The sequence below is a fragment of the Trachurus japonicus genome, chromosome 12 (assembly GCF_045865225.1).
Source record: "Trachurus japonicus isolate A0001 chromosome 12, Traja_1.0".
In the NCBI taxonomy this organism is placed as follows: Eukaryota; Metazoa; Chordata; class Actinopteri; order Carangiformes; family Carangidae; genus Trachurus; species Trachurus japonicus.
In genome coordinates, this window is record NC_140918.1 from 22,034,327 (window position 1) to 22,052,662 (window position 18,336).

Sequence of the window (18,336 nt, forward strand, 5' to 3'; positions counted from 1 at the left end):
GATTTTACGGCAAAGAAATAAACAGCCATCAGGGTTGGGAATAAAAATCAGACATTGTTAACATTGCGAGACCGGCCTGGAACAGTTGTGTCGCATTAAAGTGCAGCAGGAAAACAGACTCTGAACGAACTACAGCCTTTAAGTGTGAATTCTCGCTATAAAAATTTCCAAGCGACCGACAGTTTCTAAAGTGGTTGAAGCAGCCATTTGTAATTGGGCCAATCGCAATCAAACAGCCAAATGTGATGGGAACAGCTTCAACCCAAAAGACGGACAAACTCTGAGAAACCAGTGACTGATTATGTGTTCTAATGAGCAAACCACTAATATCTCGAGCAACTTGTCATCCTAATACAAAGAGATGATCATCTAGCCTATAATAAAATCCTCAGTTCCTTTCGTTGACAACATCTAAGGCATCCAGGCGAGAGTGAAAAAATACGAGCCACAGTTCCCTGACAAAAACCTTCAATGTATGACGCTCTTACATTCTATCTTAATACATAAATGACTGCAGCAGGGTACTTGAAACACCCACATGTATACTTGGGATTTTACTACCTTTGTATAGCTTCCATGCGTATCATTCTTTAAAGTCTAAGTTAAATCAAAACATGCAATCATCTATAGAAGAGGGACCCGCCCCCACACATCATGAGGCCTGATTCAAAGCAGACTTTCCATTTTCTGCCAAATAAAATGACAGAAAAACTACAAAACACCAAAACACAGACTCTGTCCATTACATATCTGATTATATAATATCTGGCTATGTCTCTGTGTCTTCCTGGACGATGGCCTCGTCTCCAAGTGCAGTCAGGGTCAACAGAAAACTGGATTCAAACAAACTGGGCTAATAAAGCTGATTCTGGTTCTGCCTTGTCTGTCGCTCCATCATCTCTTTGAAGAATCAGGACGGGCCTGTTTGATAAACACCAGCAACACATTGACGTCACATCACACAGGATTTCTGGGTAAGGCTCAAATTCTGCCACAGGGATGCAATGTGCAATGTGGAAGCTCGTGATGCAAGAGCAGCCACTTAAAATAAAAAAAAATAAAAAAAGCTCCAACCTGGAGTTTCCTAATGACTGGGAGCTACAGATGCCTGATGTTACTGGGTGAACTTTGACCCACATTTCCTTTTAAACGCCTAAATGGCCAAGAAAAACAAACAGACTCGGCAGATTTGGAGCAATGGCTGGCAGCTTCATCCCTCTGCCTCCTTGTGCCACCTTCCTTCCCACTCCCGCTCCTGCGACGCCACCAGGCTTCATCTTTCTGTTTGCATTCCTGTTGAGCTCTATTTAAAGGCTTGATCACTCAACTGGCTGAAGGAATGCACATCTGTGGGACCCCGTCCCACTGTCTCTGTCTGGGTATGTGTAGCCTACAGTATTTGTTTCTACTTGCAGCACATTAACCTTTGCTCTTGTCCCGGAACTACAATTGAACATAAATATACAAAGAAAAAAGAAGAATGAGCAGGATGACGAGTAATATTGTTTATCCCATCAACAAGTGCTTCTGGGTGACTCATGATTTTAGAGCTTCATTTATACACTGCCAAGTGAGTTTCTGTGTATTTTCTACTTCATTATTACTGCTATGAAAACACTAAAACGGTTGTACACAGCTCACAAACCACAGCTACCACAACAACAACACTCAGGCTATTACACTATCATATTAGGCTACAAAAATGTTTCTTGGCCAAAACAATAATGATAAATCCAATATGAAGCCAAATTTCCTCAATGATAAGAGGTAGGCTATTGGGCTTGTAGTCTGCTTCTTCCTTTTGAATAACTTTCGACACAAATAAAGGTTAAAATTATACTGAATTGAATCCCAAAAACACAGCTGCAGCAACATGTCTCATAAACAGTGAAGAAAACAGCCCATTTTCACTTTATCTCAGAATTATCACACGTAAAATTGCACTGAATGATTCATGAGGCTCTGTGGAAGCACATTAATACTTAAAAGACGTGTGTTTAGGGTGATACACAGGCTAAAGTGGGACCAACGCGTTATGCTAGCAACGTGACATCCCCACTGTGAGTAAATTTCCCTCGGTTCCCTCCTCTCTGTCCCGTGTAGTGAGACGGATAAAGTTTTCGCCCCCCACACGCACACACACACACACGCAGCTTCCTCGCCGCTAATTCCCCCCTCCCTCCCTTTTAAAAAACTTATAACACCAAACTCACCTTGGAAAATGTCCCCGAGTCAAACAGGCATTATTATGTTGTCGCCTTCCATGGCTGGGATTTGGTCGAGCTGTTCCACGGCTCCCCGGAGAGACTGGAGACGGACTAGCGGGGCAGGGGAGCAACAAAGTCGGACCAGGAGGAGAAGCTGGGGGGAGAGGAGGAGGCCAGACCAGTCGGCCGCCGTCTGGTTGGAGGAGCCGGCTGTCAATCATCTGATTGAGTGGGCGGGTCCTAACTGTAAAGGGATTACGGAGGCCGAGCTATCAGCGCAGTACCCATGTCTGAGGTCTGAGGAATGTGGCATGGAAAAACAGATACGGGATTAGGAAAGGATAGTGTTGATTTTCTCTTTTTTTGTTTTGTAGATTTTAAAACTGCAAGCTATAGGCTATGTAATAGACAAACCTATTCTTATTTATTTTCAGTTTTATTTTTTTGTTCTGTTTTGTTTTAATTATTTTTGAATTAATGTAGCCTAGTATTGAAGTTTTTTTCATGGCAAAGTTAATGTAAAATATCCCATTTCTAAATAACACAGTGATTAAACTTTTACTTCACTATAATTTATCAATTTTCTGTATAATTGAATTAATGATTTAGAGATTATGAATGTAATCCTGTTTAATTTGGATTAAGGTCACCAAAAACCACTCTTACTCTGACTTTTTGTTTTCCTCATGAAGTTTTACTTTGGAGAAATGAGAGAAAAGAAAGTTTAAAAAATGTGCCAAGATAAATACACAGAGATCTAACTTTATTAAATTCGATTTATCATTACAATTCACTGATGGCTGAAGAAAAACATTCATGTTATCCTCCTAGGGGTAACAACAAGAAGGACATTTTGAGTCGAACTGCTGTCTTCCACAAATTGTTTACATATGTGTGCTAAAATGGAACGAGAGTAGCTGCTGTAGTCCACAAATGCTTTTTTCCTCAACCAGCTCATTACAATCAAACAAATCACAAACTGTTGTCAAACAGCTCATCGTTTCATGACCACAAGTAGCACCACACAGGAAAAGGAGCAGTTACACATATATCATGAAACAATCTGGCTAATTTTTCAGAGTAATTCTCTTCACAATTGTGCACATGGGTGGAGGCTAAACAGGCTTTTGTAGTTTTTCAATTATCCTGTTAATTGTTCATCTGTCTTCAAGAGACAGGACCCTGATTTATATATAACTTGCCTGTTATGTGATGAGAGCATAAGCACATTAAACCATTAATAGCCCCAGAGCTCTATCTGTTAGCAGCAGACAATACACTGGATGACAGTAACATCTCATCATTGAATGCAGTGACCTTTTGTCCTCCCACCTGAATGTAAATAGAGATGGGGAAAATATCATTGTACTGTAACATGATACGGGTTCACCACAACAATTTCAAATTACTGCAGGGTAGAATCAAAATATCTGTACAGCTTTACAGTTTCATCAGAAACTGGTTTAAGAATTCCATAGGAAAAATGGTATAGCAAGGATGTCATATCAGATTACACCCAACTGTGCAGGTGTAGCCTCTTAACTGTTGGCTCTATCCTGTATCATTTTCATTAGATTTTATAATCATAAGTTCAGTATTGTTAACCTTCTACTTATTTTGTTTAATGCCATATGTCAAACGTCAATGTGAAAATACATATTATGAAAAAAAAATATGACTCTAAAATATTTTATATATATCTTATTTTTTTCTACCTTGAAAACCACTTACAATAGTACACAAAAGTACACGCCACACACTCTATTTTAGGTTGTTTATTCGTGAAGCAACTTTGACCTTTGACCCAAATCTCCTTCCGAGCAAAAAACGGCCGCTCACGTCCCCTCCAGCTGAGTTTTATGATTAACAGACTGGACACAAACAATTTGAATGAAAAGTTGTGGAAGTTCATGTCCAGTCCACTCATCATGCAAACAGTGACACCAGTTATTCTATTGAAAAGGGGGGATTTCCCGTTTCCAAAGTCCAGCCACCCCCTTACAGACACTGACCTGTCAGTTGCAGCTTGGCAGACTTACAGTTTGTCTCATTAGGATCAGGAGAGCAGTCAACGTCCATCAGGCCTGAAATGAAAGAACAAAGACTGATGGAGTCCTGCTGTCTGGTTCATCAGCTGTTATCTGTTCATTTATTTGTCCTGTACATTTTCTTAAGGTGTGTAAGTATTTGCCTGCGCTATCTGCCATATGTCATGTAATTTTATGTAATCTTGCAATGAAAATTGTGATTGCTCCTAAATTCTCAATCCTCATTAGTATTGTAAATTACCTGGGTTTGTGTCTGACAGCTGTCTGTAGCCTTTGTCTTGGCCTGTTCACTCTTGAGGAAGAGATTTTTAATCCCAATGTGGCTTTACACCTGGTTAAATAAAGGTTGTGGACAAAATGAAGGCGTAGTTTGTGGTGTGGCTGAATTCAGCCTACATCTGCTCCTTGTTTACTGACCGCTTGTCCATCTGTGTGGTACTTTTCTTTCAGTCTGTCCTTTGGTCAGTTGTATCTGCCTGTCCATCTGTTTCGCCAAAGCATGAGCCGATGTACCTGTCAGTCTGTTCCCATCTGCCTATCCCTGTTTCATCTGTCTTTATCTGTCCTTCTGTGTCAGGGCTGGCAGGTCTTTTTGTATATCATTTAGCTATCTCTGTTTGTATTGCTGTTTCTTACCTTTACCCCACTTGTCTCCCACCTCTCTTATCATAGATATTCTAATTTTTGAGCACCATCATTCTGATTCATTCATATTTTTTTAGTGGCATTAACATTTTGCGATGGTGAAATAGTATTACAGTGGTTAGAACTGTCGCTGCATAGTAATAAAGTTATTGGTTTGATCCCTAGGCCTTTTTGTGTGGAGTTTGTTTATTCTCCTCCTACACATTAGATTAATAGATGACTCTGGTGACCTGTCCAGGTTGTAGGAATGGCTCCAGTTCCCTGCCTGTGCCCCTTCACAGATAAGCATTATAGCTAAGGGATAGATTACAATATACATTGCTTTACAAATGTAGGTTTAAAATACTGCAAATAATCCCTGATTGGCAAATTCGTAAATAGACTGACCTTGCATAAAGGTAATTCATTAATTGTATGCAATCAGGAGTCAGTCTGTTAAAGAATACTAGCGTGGCAGAGAGAGAGTAAACTTATGACCCTCATGGGACATTTTGCTCCAATTACCATTGTACTCTGCCCTAATGATGGAAGCTGATTGTATTCCAGTTCCCCCCTCATTAAAAATGGTTGTTAATGTGTTCTTGTCTAAGAAAAAGCTGTTTTCAGTTTTGCTTTCTCAGCCACCTGTCGCAGCATATGACATGCTGTTGCTTCCCTCTGCTGGACGTTCTGGTTCCTTACACACTGTTGACGGCTGTATAGGGTTTATACATGGTGTAAGATGTAGTAGTGTACACATGGACTCCTAACATTACCACTCGCCCTGTGGGAAAAGGCAGCCCGCCCGGTGAGTCATGGCGTCTGACTCCCACGCCATCATCTGTGTGACCGGCTGCTACCATGTGGTTAAAGGTAGCCTGCAGGGCAATCACATCACGCACAAACAAACTGAGAAACAGCTTTCTCAGAAACACAGCCCTCCCCCCTACACACACTACACACTAAACCTCCACATTTACCACACATACAGGCACCTTCTCATCAGACACATGCACACTGCACTCTAATTTGCACCTATAATTGTATCTAATTACTATAATATACACATAATGTTATTATTGTGTATAGCAACTAAACACATGATGTTATTGCTCACATGAAAAGAGACAACAGTTGCATTGTATATGCAAATGAAAATTAAGTTCTCTCTGTTTCTCTCATGAACAGTAGAGCTGTGTCAAACACCACAGGGAACCCGGGGGGAATCCATTTAACTAAAGTCAGGAGATCACTGAAGTCACTCTTTAAATATTCTTCTTACATTTTCACAATACAAAACGACAAAAACACATCAACCAACCTTCCCACATCAACATCAAGCCGAGTCCACTGTTCCACATAACATCAAAGGTTGACGGGGAAAACACACAGGCACACACTTCAGTGGGGATTTGGCCAATGTGCTTTATGCTTTAGCTGTTTGAGTATGAGGTGTGGTGTTACGTCCTCCAGACACTGTTTATATTGGTACGCTATCGCTGCCATATGAGGAGAATTAGTCATCAAACAAGCGACGTAGAGACGGAAACCAGTGCAGCTTGTTTACACTGTCAAAGCCACTGGGAATAACCCTCTGGAGAGCATTGATGTCTGGACCTAAAACTGTGCCAACTGGTGTTAGAAACTTATAGAGATAAATTAAACAACTGGAAAATGTCCAGCTGTTGGTGGTCCATCTATTGACTAACACTGCTCATTCATGCAGGGTTGCTGAGCCAATTCCAGCTGACATAGGGTGAGGGTAGGGTACACCCATGGAGACAAACAATACTCACACAGTCACATTCACACTTCTTGGAAACTTAGAGTTGCCACTTCACCTAATGAGAGAACCTGAAAAGAATCCAGGGAGAACATACAAACTCCACCCAGAAAGGGGATTGAACCTGGTACCTTCTCCTGCGATCGAGGTGACACCACCTGCCTCCCACCTGCTGATGGTGCTAGAGACAAAACTCCAAAACATGGGATTCATCATCTGGGTATGCATATTTGGCAATCCATCCATCAAGTTTTTTTTTTTCTTCCAGATATTCCAGCCTGGACAAAAATTGTTGGACTGACTGACTGAGTGATGTTGCCATTAATAAGGGAAAAAAAACTCCTGTGACCATCATGGATAAGGTGTTCGTATCAGTAATTTAAACCTCATCAATAACCCATACAAAAATACCAAGGTTGTTCAAGCTATGTGCAATTTGCATTAATCTTTCTTTATATGCATAGACAATAAGACAAATATACAGAAAATTATCACTGCACAGCTCTACTGCTTCAAATTAAAATTATAGATTTATTAATAGATAAGTAAGAAAGGGGTAGGGTCATATACTTCTACCTGCTCCTTTTTGGACACTGCTCTATTATTTGTATTTTTATTTTTTATTTTTTATTTTATTTTATTGTTTTTATGTTTTAAATAAATAAATAAATTCATTCATTCTTTCATTCATGGAGATTTGGCGTCTTTTAAGATAAGACAAAATAAGGTAAGACAAGATAAGATAAGATAAGAATGACTTTATTAATCCCCAAAGTAAAGTTAATTTGTCTGACAGCACATCTACAGTTTGCAGAAAAATTAAAAGCCTTATAGCTGAAGGTACAATGGATCTTCTATATCTCTCCATCCTGCAGCAAAGAGAGAGGAGCCGTCCAGCACCGCTATGTTTTTGGTCCATCAAGGTGTTCCTTATGAAGTGGAGGATCCCAGTTGTTCAGAAAGGCCTCTACCATCTTCAGTGCACATCTCTCCATCACAGTGAATCCATCAGGGAAACATGACTGAAGTCCCCTGATATTATGTTGTCACAGGATGTTTAGTCTGTATCCTAGCAACGACTTCATGGAGAACTTCACATCAAACTTCAGCAGCAGCCAATCACCACTTCCAAGCCTCCACCTTTGCACCACGCACAACTACGAAAACAGCTCATTGTTTTGATGTAGCTACTGTTTGTTTTCCTGTTGTTTCACTGTTGGCATCAAGCAGGTGGAGATACATGTTTTCATCAAAAGGCTGAAATACATTAGCATCTCAAAGCCATCCAAACAGAGTTTCAAGGAGAGTGAGTATTGGACTCACATCACTGGCTAGAAACACACCTCTAAAAGAAAGCTCATTTTGCACCATGGCTGCTGAGGATAACATGCCAGCGCTGTTGTCTGTGTCAGCTTGTTGTGGACTTCCTCTTCCTCCTGGTCAGTCAGCTAACATCCTTACAACAGCAGAAACCCAGCAGATTAATCCTGCTCACTTCCACTCACTCATGTTTGGGCCTTTATTCACAACTATCTGAGTACCGTCAACCCTTAATCACATGATGACACAGTGTTCTGAACAGGATAGGGTGTTGATGTTGTTAGAACAAGCGTCTAATGTGGTTCTGCTGTGAGCTATGGTTTGCGCTGTGACTCAGTGTCTGCCAGCAGATGCTGTACTTGCTGAGTTTGAGTCAGAGCGGCGCAGAATGAAGTACCTTGTTCTCTTGTGAAGAAAAACAAAAAAAACAACAAAAAACAACCAAACGTATGTGCACACATCAACACAGATAAATCACATTGGCAGGCAACACACCCACTTGACACACATGAATGCAAACACATAAAGGGCACAGAAACACGAGCACACTGCACACACACAAAAGCACATACCCCCCCCCCTATACTCTGCCCTCTCTGTTATACGCACTCTCTGTCACACAAACACACACACACACCAAAGCCGCTGATGGTTGTTAAATCCCTACATGGCGTCATTGCCAGTCAGTGAGTGGGTGTGGTCTTCACTGACTGGTTAGACATACCAGAGGTTAAATCCTGTTCACTACCGACACCCAGCCCCTCCCTCCCTCACTCACTCACTCTCTCCTCCTCACTGTTATTGCTCTGTCTCTCTCTGTCTCACTGTTGCTCCAGCGTTCACCAGCTCAAGTCCTATTTTCTCAACAGAGGCAAAGGTAAATATTAATTGTCCTTATATAATTTTCTCTAAATATCATTTGAGCATTTTCAGGTTATTTTTCCTGTATTTTAATTTCCCATTTTCTCAGCTGCTGTCTTATTTTGTTTCTCTACAGATCTAAAAAGCACCAGTTTGCTCTGACCGCTGTGGGACTAACAAGTAGTTTGGCAGATCAGTTTGTCAGTGAAGATGTCTCTCCCGGTGTCAGCGCTGATATGTCTGTCACTTGTCCAGCTGTGTGTGGGGGATCAGGTTGTGGAGGAAGTCATCACAACAAGTAAGTGGTAATGTCATGTGGACAATGAATGTGATATGAGTGTCATGTTGTATGGATGTGGGGCCTGTTGTTACAGACAGGGAAGTTAGATAAAAGTATACGGTTAGAGAGAGAACAGGCCTGTCTCCTCTGTCTGTCTGTGAAGGGACGGATGTTGTGGCCTGATAACAAGAAGTGGTAACATAATCCTTTGGAGGTTTTGACTGTGGACTGGACAATCAAAAGGAAATATTTACAACCCTAACTACGTATTTACAATTGATACGTGGGTCTTTTGTGTCCTTAATTAGATAAAATGCAACACAAACAGGAATATTTGACTTTCTACTTGCCCATATTTTTCTCATATGACTCTTTTTGTGATTATTTTAACTCGGGACAACATTATACTAAATCATTTAAATTGTCTGTAGAGGTGTCACTGGTGCCTTAATAGATTTTTATATGGATAATATATGGATAAAAGAAATCTGAATGTAATTTAATGTGAGCTGAGTCAAGTCCAGGATAGTTTCTCTCAGTAAAATCAGCTTTAATTCTCATCTGCTAATATTTTATTGTAATGGTTTTGTAATGAGTGTCAGGATCAGATGTTTTGCATAGAGGAAGTAAATACCTCTTCAGAAAAGCTTTGTGCTATGCAAGCATCTTTTTAAAAACCTGAAGAAAAAAAAAACAGGTCTTACAAGATGAGAAAATATGAGCACAACAAAGCTCCTGCATGCAAACATTACAGTACAGCAGCACAGGCATCTGTGTCAGAATCATGACTAATCCAGAACCCAGCCAAACAAAACATTTGCAACTCTGACATTTTCACCTCCTGCTTTCAGAACAATTAAATCAAATTAGAAACATGTTATGTTACTATTTACAGGAGAAGCACTAAAAAGATTGAACTGAATTCAACTTAAATTTGGTAAAAAAGACCACAAACTATAAGCATAGAACAGAAAAAAAAAACCTTAACAATTGAAGATAATGAGAAAAAAGAGCTTGCAATACCCATTGCTCATTGATTACTAACAGTGTCAAGTGCAACAATGAAGTGATTCAATTCAAAAATGGGTATTTGCACGTCTTTCTGACAGGGAGTGCCTGTGTGACAGAAGGGCAGAATGAGTTGTGTGCTTGTGTACTCAGCCTGCAGAAGGGGAATCTGTGCTCAAGTCTGGTTGGGTACAGTGAGTCAGAACGTTTGGCTCAGCCAGCAGTCACAGAAAGTTGACAGAGGCTGAGCAGAGTTTGGTTTGGAACTGTTTAGGGGAAGAAACCTAATCCATCACTTACACTCTGAACCTGTTTCCCATATTTGTCAAACATCCGCGGCCTCTGTTCGTGAACGGTTTCACTGTTTAGTTCAGACCTGGGCATACCTGTATAATATAAATGTTTAGTAGAGAAGCAAATTGAAGGTTTGATTCCAAGTAAACATTTTTATTACATACAGTATACAACACAAAAATGGTTCCACAAACGCAGAGGCAACATCAAGTGGAAATTCCGTGCTGCAGCAATCAGGAGGTTAATCAGTGGTCTCTGTGATGGCAGTAGTGTGAGCCAGATGGAGAATTTTCTGGAGAGTATTTACTGTTCCTCAGCGATGGACAGTTACAAATATTAGCAGGTTAACTTGGATTGTCATCCTAGATAATATGGATACTATCCCCTGGAGAAGACATACTATATAAACCCACACATGTGCATGCATCACTCCCAAACAATGGATTGCTGGTCAGACAGTCTGTCTCTGAGTCTGAAGTGTCCTATGTATGACCTGACCCCAGATTCTCAGTCCATGATATCATTACAATGGCAACAGCGGTTGACTTTATCAGTGTTCTCACAACTATTCTAGAAACCAACCCTAAGCTGTTCTTTTTCAGGCCTATTGACAATATTGAACACACCCAGCCGTTACGTAGCGCTGGACCACAGTGAATCATATTTTGAGCTCAACAGGGAGGAAACAGAACGCGCTGTGACAGCTGGAGAGAAGCACAAGCAGGATTTTCAACTTTTACAGGTTTCAAGGTTGAGATGTCCTGGAGCGACACAGAACTGGATAGTGACAGTGTTAGTGAGCAGGCAGGGCAGTGCTCACAATGACAATGTCACAATATGAACGTTTAGCAGGTGTAATGCTCACTTAATTAAATTTAACACTCACTAACACTTACCAGTTGGTGATAAACTCAAAGTACAGCCGAAGTTGATGAGGCATTTAGTCATGAAAAGCACCGCAAGGAATTAAATATCTGACCAGATGGTGTCACAGGATTAAAAAGTGAAGGAGTCAGTAAATTTAATGGCAAGCTGTTCCATGGTTTAGCAATTTAACTCAAAACTAAATATCAACCTTAAGGTGGCATGAGGAGAACAGTCAAAGGTTTGACAAAGTTTGTAGGATTCATCCTCAGAGAACCATGAATATCTGCTAAGTGTAAATCCATCTGGTAAATTTTGAGATATTTCATTGTATGAGTGAACATTTTGATCTGCTAAATGCTGCTTAATGAAAGGTCAGTGGTTTCTAAATGTCAGTAGGCTTCGTCCTCTCGGGACCATGATTATCTGTGTAGAGTTTTGTTGCAATCTGTTCGATTGGCATTGAGATGTTTCTGCCTGGCCCAGAGTGATGCATGGACTGGCCTAGAGCTGCTCCACTGCTGTGGCTAAAAACAACAGTCTGACTAGCTTGGCCACCCACGTTAACAAGACCCGGAGCTATTATCTCTAAACTTTGCTTTTATTTCTCTGTGAAAATCTGTTTTATACCCTGATGATGGAGGCTTGGGTTTGGCAGTGTAGAACTGTCTGAGTCCAGGGTTTGGTGGTCTCTCAGTTTCCAAGTCTTTGATTGATGTTCTGAACTGAAACAGCAAATTTTCAGCATGAAGGAGCATGAGTACTCCAAAGGGAGCTCACTAAATCAAAACACTGCCTGCTTGTGTATATGTGTGTGTTTATGCTTGAGCAACTTGCGTCAGTGTATGAGTATAACGCTTTTGATTGAAGCTCATTCATTATGTGTATTTAAGTGCTGTGCCATGATCTATAATTATACAGATATAAACAATTAGCAAATAGCTCTGCCAGATTTTCGGTAATTCACCTTGTGCTTGTTGCCGTGTGTGTATTTTTAAATTTTTTAACAGAAAAAGTGCCTCTCTTGGGGGGCTGGTTTGAGAGGAGCCCAGAGTCAGAGGAGGTGCAGCAGGCAGCTCAACACGCCGTGAAGATGTTTAACACGCACTCCAAAAACAAGCGGATGTTCAAACTGGTCTCCATCACCACTGCACAGTCTCAGGTTAGAAATAAAGGAAATCTCACCCTCCAATACGCCATCTTCACCTCAATATGAATATATATATATATATGACATATATATATATATATATATATATGACATCCAATCACTTAATATGTTCTCTTGTCTGGCCATGTCATCAGGTGACCAGCATGATCAACTTTAAGATTGATGCAGTCCTGGGAAAAACCAAATGTCTCAAGTCTGAGAACCATGACCTGCACACCTGCAATCTTGAGAAAAAGGTAGATTTTGCTTTCCTTTGTGTCTTATATTAAAATGAATTAGAAAATGCATTTCCTGAAGGGAATACGGGTGAATGCTGAAAGCTGAATGAGCTGAATAAATTGTTGAAACAATGCTGAATTAAGTGAAGAAATTGCGGTAACACTTTATTTGAATAGGTATTCATAAGATTGACATAACACTGTCATAACCATGACATAACAGCTGTCATAAACATCAATGAATACTTATGACAGCTGTCGTTAAGTGTCATTCGGTAAGTTATGTCACTTTTAATGCAAAGTTGACTTTGTTTGAGATGTTTTTGTTCTGACAACTTGACATAAAGACAATTTAAACTGTCATAGCAGACCTAATTGCCAAACTTTAAAAATTATGTCAAGTTCTCATAACAAGGACATCTCAAATAATGTCAACTTTGCATCAAAAGTGACATAACTTACCGAATGCACTTAACAACAGCTGTCATAAGTATTCATTGATGTTTATGACAGCTGTTATGTCATGGTTATGACAGTTTTATGTCAATCTTATGAATACCTATTCAAGTATAAGTGTTACCGAAATTGCTGAATCAATCTTGAAAAGATGAAACAATATCTGAAGAGTAAAAGTAAAAGAAGAAGTCTGTATGAAATGGTTGGAAATTACTTAATTTGTTGAAGATTATCATGACTATCATGTAATAATAGTGCATCATACAGTATTTCTAATGTTTCCCACTTCCTATGTCACAGTCATTGTTGTTTCCCCCTCCACAGCAACTGAAGTGTCACTTCCAGGTGACACTCGACCCTCGCAACAACCAGCATGAGCTGCGGAGTCATAAGTGCAAGAAAATTGTGGAGAAGATTTAACTGAACATTTCAACACAGTTTTAACTCTAAAGCTTGAGGCTATGATGATGTTTTTTTAAAGAGGAAATGTTTTCCAGCTCAGATGAAGTGGTGGATGTGTGGGTTGGTAGCAGATCACCACAACACTGGTCTCATAAAAATGTGTTTGGAAAAAGTGACCAGGGGCAGATGTTGACTTCTGTTACCATGGGATGGGGATTATTTGTAGTTTGGCGCCTGTAGTTGTGTTGTATCTTAGATATTATTCCTTATCCATTTACTTTATTTGCTATGGTTTTATTTACTGTCTTTGCACTTCATTTCATTACCATGAAAACAACTTTTTTTTTTTCATTTGACAGATTTCAGGAAAAAACAAAACAACAACATTACAATAAAGGGTGCTTACACAACAGAAGAGATACAGATCTAGTGTTTTTTTGGCCATTATTTATTTCATTGATGAGTTTTACAGAATAATCTGTCGACACACATTGCCACTCATAAGGCTTTTGAAACAACAGTGTGTGCAGTGTCTGTAGGTTTCTTCTTTTCCTTTTAAGTATCTGAAAAGAAACACAGAATATATGTAAAATGTATTATGCTGGTTTAGTGAATGTCTCCCTTCAATTCAGTGAGGCAAAAATGCAAATACATTTCCAGATGTATACTTACCACATTCATACAGCCTATTGACTCTGAGGATGTCAGTATCAGACATGTTATCCCTCTGTCCAATAGGTACATGTGAATCTGGGATAGGAGTAATAGTGTCTGCTCCAAACACTGATGTGAAGGCAGTCCTAGAAAATAAATAAAATCATTTAATAATGGAATCATTTTTTTCTCTATTAAACGCTGGATTATTTAAGACTGATAAATACAGTAGCCTATATATTTTTTTTCCCCTAATGGTTCAATAATGTTTTTGTTTTTTTTTCCCTCACATTGCTCTTTGTGCACATAAACATTTTATGGCTTATTTAGGCTGCTGGGACTTGGCTTTATAATTTCAAGTAGAAAATGAGCCGTGAATCCCCTGCAGAGATTCTATTATTAAAGCTGCTGAATCTACCAGGGGATTATTATACCTGACTCTGCACTTCCATTTGAGTGGGTTTCGTCTTATTGTTTTGGTTTTGTGTCACGCAAACTTTATTATCACTTAACTTTAAACTTCATGTTCAGCAGCAGGCTGCTGTTTTCAACAGAAATAGTTCTAGTCGGCACTGATTACCCATCTGACATCAAGCAGCAAACAGACAGGTCTTGATCACTATGGTGCTAATAAAGAGATAAAGAGGTGTTACCTTGAATAATGCAGAACAGAGGAATAGTCATATGGTGTGTTCAAGTTGTTGGTGTTCTTTTTGTGGAAGTTGGATGCATGAGCTGTTGATTCAAAAACACAATACAATTAACAGTCAACTTTTTCTATAAAGCTCCAAAAAATATTACTATAATTAATTCTGGGCCTCCTGCATACATCTCAGTCATAATGAGGATCACATTCATTATATTATACATAACACATGATATCTTCTGATGATGTTTGTCAGAAATACGTTATAACAGAAAATATGAACAAAGATACAGCAGTTGGTTGAATAATGTTAGAGTTCCCATATCTATATTAACAAATATCGTAATATCCAATAGCTTAGGCCTATCTGTAGAGACTATGAAAAATATATTTCAAAGTTGACCTGCTGGGACATTTGCCCAGTTGATCTTGACGTAGTGGTCCCTGTCGCTCCTCGTGTGCTCATGGTAGAAGCCCAGTGCGTGCAGGAGCTCGTGCTGAATGATCCCACGATCCAGACAACCGAAGGCCGACAGAGACAGCACCTGCTCGCCTCCATTTCTACCGATAGTGGACCAACACCTGCAGTGACAGTTAAGGATAGAGTGACCGGTTCCAATCCTGACAGGTTACATTTCATTCAGCACTTCCAGAACTTCCATCCGGCACTCACCCCATTTCACTCTTGATCCTCAGGTAGTCAGACTGACCGTAATAAGGAACAAAACGAACACAGGTTTTCTGGTGAAAGGTTTCCATAGCCTCTTTAATATAGGTCTTCTCACTGTCATCTGTAATGAAAACAGAAGACTTGAGCATGAACTGATCTCTTCCAAAACAAATGATCATTAATAACACTTAATAATAACATTTAAATGGAAAATCCTCAACTATAAACAAAGAGGAAATTATTTTTGTAATAAATCACTGAGCTCTTACAGAAATAATCACTGATGACATAGGGGACTCTGACCAGTCCACTGTAGGATTTTGGCCATTTGCAATAACCGTCCCAGCATTTCTTGGCATTCCTTGTCTTTGGCAGAGCAACGTCTCCTTCCACCAAAATATGGCTCAGGCCTGGAATAAGACATGATGTGGATAGATTATAAAATAAATAAAGATGGCCACACACAGAGTACACTGACTGTTACAGATATGAGCTGTGATGTGAAACCTACCTTTATTGACCTCAAGAATTTTGGAGGTTATGTCTAAATGGGGACGCAAATTGGTTTTCTCACCTAATAATAATAAGATTCAGTTCAGAGGAAGCATTGCATACACACTCATATGTACATGAAATTAAAATAAATATACTGTATGTACATATACTGTAGAATAAAAACATTAAACATACACCGTAAATTTTAAATGAAACTTATTAGAAATCAGGACAGTTTTAAATATCTACAGACATGGCCAGCCAATAAAAATATGTATTATTCCGCTGTTTTAATAAACTTGCATATAGATTAAATATATATTTTTAATATGGCATTGCAACATGTTTTCACATGTCACAAGTGGCAATTCTCTAAAGGTTAATAAGAAGTGTGTAAAACCAAATAATGAGAAACATCATCTCACCCTCCTCCAGAAGTTGCAGCCGCAGAGAAGAACACAAGAGTTAGAAATATATTTCCTTAAAGATTTACAAACAAATCCATGTCTTTTTTTCTGTTGAACATATATACTGGATTTCCTTTGCTTATTGCATCTATGTTCCTCATCTAAATGTCCTTTCATTATTTATATGAATCTCAGTGGATCAAATTTCATAACTTCATTCAAAACCAAACTATAATTCAAAAATGCATGTTTTGAGTTGACCTGGACTATAGATGAGTGTGATGAGAGAAACATGGTGAAATATTTAGCGATCAATCCAAAACAGTGCTTGACTCCACTGCACTGACAGACAAGTGTGTTGATGACCAGACATTGAAAGACAGATCCCGTTTGGAAAGTGTAGTTGGCATTATTAATATAACTGTTACTGCACAGGCGAGAGTGTGTTTTGTCTTAACAAACCTTACAATTTGTTTTTAAATAATCGTAATGAGTATTTAAGAGGTTCAGGAAAAGAGCAACTAGCTCTAATTGTAGCTGGTAGCTCAAAATTGCTACTTCTAAAATTGATGAGGATGAGTTGGGATCAGTGGTTTAACTCTCTCTTAAATTATGTCAGACTGACAGTTAGTTTTTCCTTTTAATACAGATATAACTGAAAACCTATTGACGTTCTGGAGATGTTGTCTTACCAGAGAGTAGCTTTGTGTTGAGAGGCCCAGCAGGACGGCAAAGACAGCAGAGAAGAGATTCAGCTTCATCTTGGTTATGTGAGAGATACTGACAATGAATTACCTCAGGAAGATTGTTATGGCCCAGTAACCACAAAGGTTTCAGTCCAGGTTATATACAGCCAAAGAGGGAGGGACTGCTAAACAGTCTTATTGTAAAGACAATAAATTGACTCCTGGACAAACATTTTAAAGAGAGGATCAACTCCACAAGGAAACACCCTGAACCTTCTCAGGTGGCAAACGAGGCAGAATAACTGTCAGATAATGAGCTCCAGATGTAAAAAGAAAAAAAAAAGACCATGTATATTCATTAGAAAGCACTGGTGCTGAATTAGAGACAAGGTGCTCATCTTAGCTGAAGTCATTTGACTCACATGTTGGTACAAGTACAAAAGACCTGTGTTAATCCTATGCAAAAACACACACCAAAGTGTAAATAGGTACAAATACAACAGTTTACACCCAAAGGTTTCAAATGTCCTCTACCTGGACATACTGTCTGGTGGAAGTAGTAGTTGTATTTTTAAGGTCTTTTTTTTTAAATTATTTCTTTTTAGTTCATTATAAACAAGGTATACAGTGAAGTGCATATCTTTTAGGTACATTTGTTACAGTTAACACATTTCTTTTATTTAGATTTTTTTCTTTAAAGAAACAAAAATCCTGTCAGAGAAGTGAACTGCTGACAAAAAAGTAATTTGTTATCTCTGTTAAAATCAAAATCAATGTATAAAAACAGACACTGGATTTTCTTTTGAGACGACAGGGATCCCCTCTTTTCAACAGCTACAAAATGATAATAAATGCCCTGTCACTGAAGTACTCTTTCCATCTCTTAAAGGCATAATGTTCTGGTTTGGACTCTTGGTTCTGCATCATGGAAACTCGGTCCATCGGTAAAACTTCCAGTTACCATTTATTCTCATTTAGTCCTTCTTCATCATGTCAGAGGAAAATTAGACTCAGTGCTGCTGGGTAATATGAGGCTGTGTCTGGTGGGCTGGCAAAGGATTATAAAGTCTTTGCCACTAAACAGCTTGGCAGAACAGCTCGCTCTACATTGCACTGTTATTTAACTATTAGGGCAACAGTGTTTTCCACTTGTAAGCAGTTTCATGTTTCAAACACACACACACACAGGGAACTTTAAGCTTCTTTAACCCCTTAACAGTTACTCTACAGCTTTATTCATCC

At 39.2% G+C, this 18,336-nt stretch overlaps 3 protein-coding genes across 3 annotated transcripts in view; 1 reads left to right on the top strand and 2 right to left on the bottom strand.

Moving 5' to 3' along the window:
* Positions 1 to 2,289, bottom strand: part of il11ra (interleukin 11 receptor subunit alpha) — a 49,261-nt gene extending 46,972 nt beyond the window's left edge. Inside the window, exon 1 of the mRNA XM_085793839.1 lies at positions 2,214 to 2,289. The gene's annotated coding sequence lies outside the window, so the exon portion shown is untranslated. The remainder of the gene's footprint in view (positions 1 to 2,213) is intronic.
* Positions 2,290 to 8,536: 6,247 nt separating this feature from the next.
* LOC146977533 (cystatin) lies at positions 8,537 to 13,668 on the top strand. The gene is made up of 5 exons (XM_085792437.1): positions 8,537 to 8,859; positions 8,980 to 9,141; positions 12,300 to 12,451; positions 12,595 to 12,696; positions 13,459 to 13,668. Exons 2-5 carry the CDS (start codon positions 9,054 to 9,056, stop codon positions 13,552 to 13,554), a joined length of 438 nt encoding a protein of 145 aa, XP_085648563.1. The 5' UTR covers positions 8,537 to 8,859; positions 8,980 to 9,053; the 3' UTR covers positions 13,555 to 13,668.
* A 477-nt stretch (positions 13,669 to 14,145) lies between these two features.
* LOC146977534 (hatching enzyme 1.2-like) lies at positions 14,146 to 17,169 on the bottom strand. The gene is made up of 8 exons (XM_085792438.1): positions 17,080 to 17,169; positions 16,427 to 16,430; positions 16,018 to 16,080; positions 15,776 to 15,916; positions 15,510 to 15,627; positions 15,240 to 15,418; positions 14,844 to 14,925; positions 14,146 to 14,336 (listed from the first exon to the last, which is right to left on the bottom strand). Exons 1-8 carry the CDS (start codon positions 17,167 to 17,169, stop codon positions 14,165 to 14,167), a joined length of 849 nt encoding a protein of 282 aa, XP_085648564.1. The 3' UTR covers positions 14,146 to 14,164.
* Between the last annotated feature and the right edge of the window lie 1,167 nt (positions 17,170 to 18,336).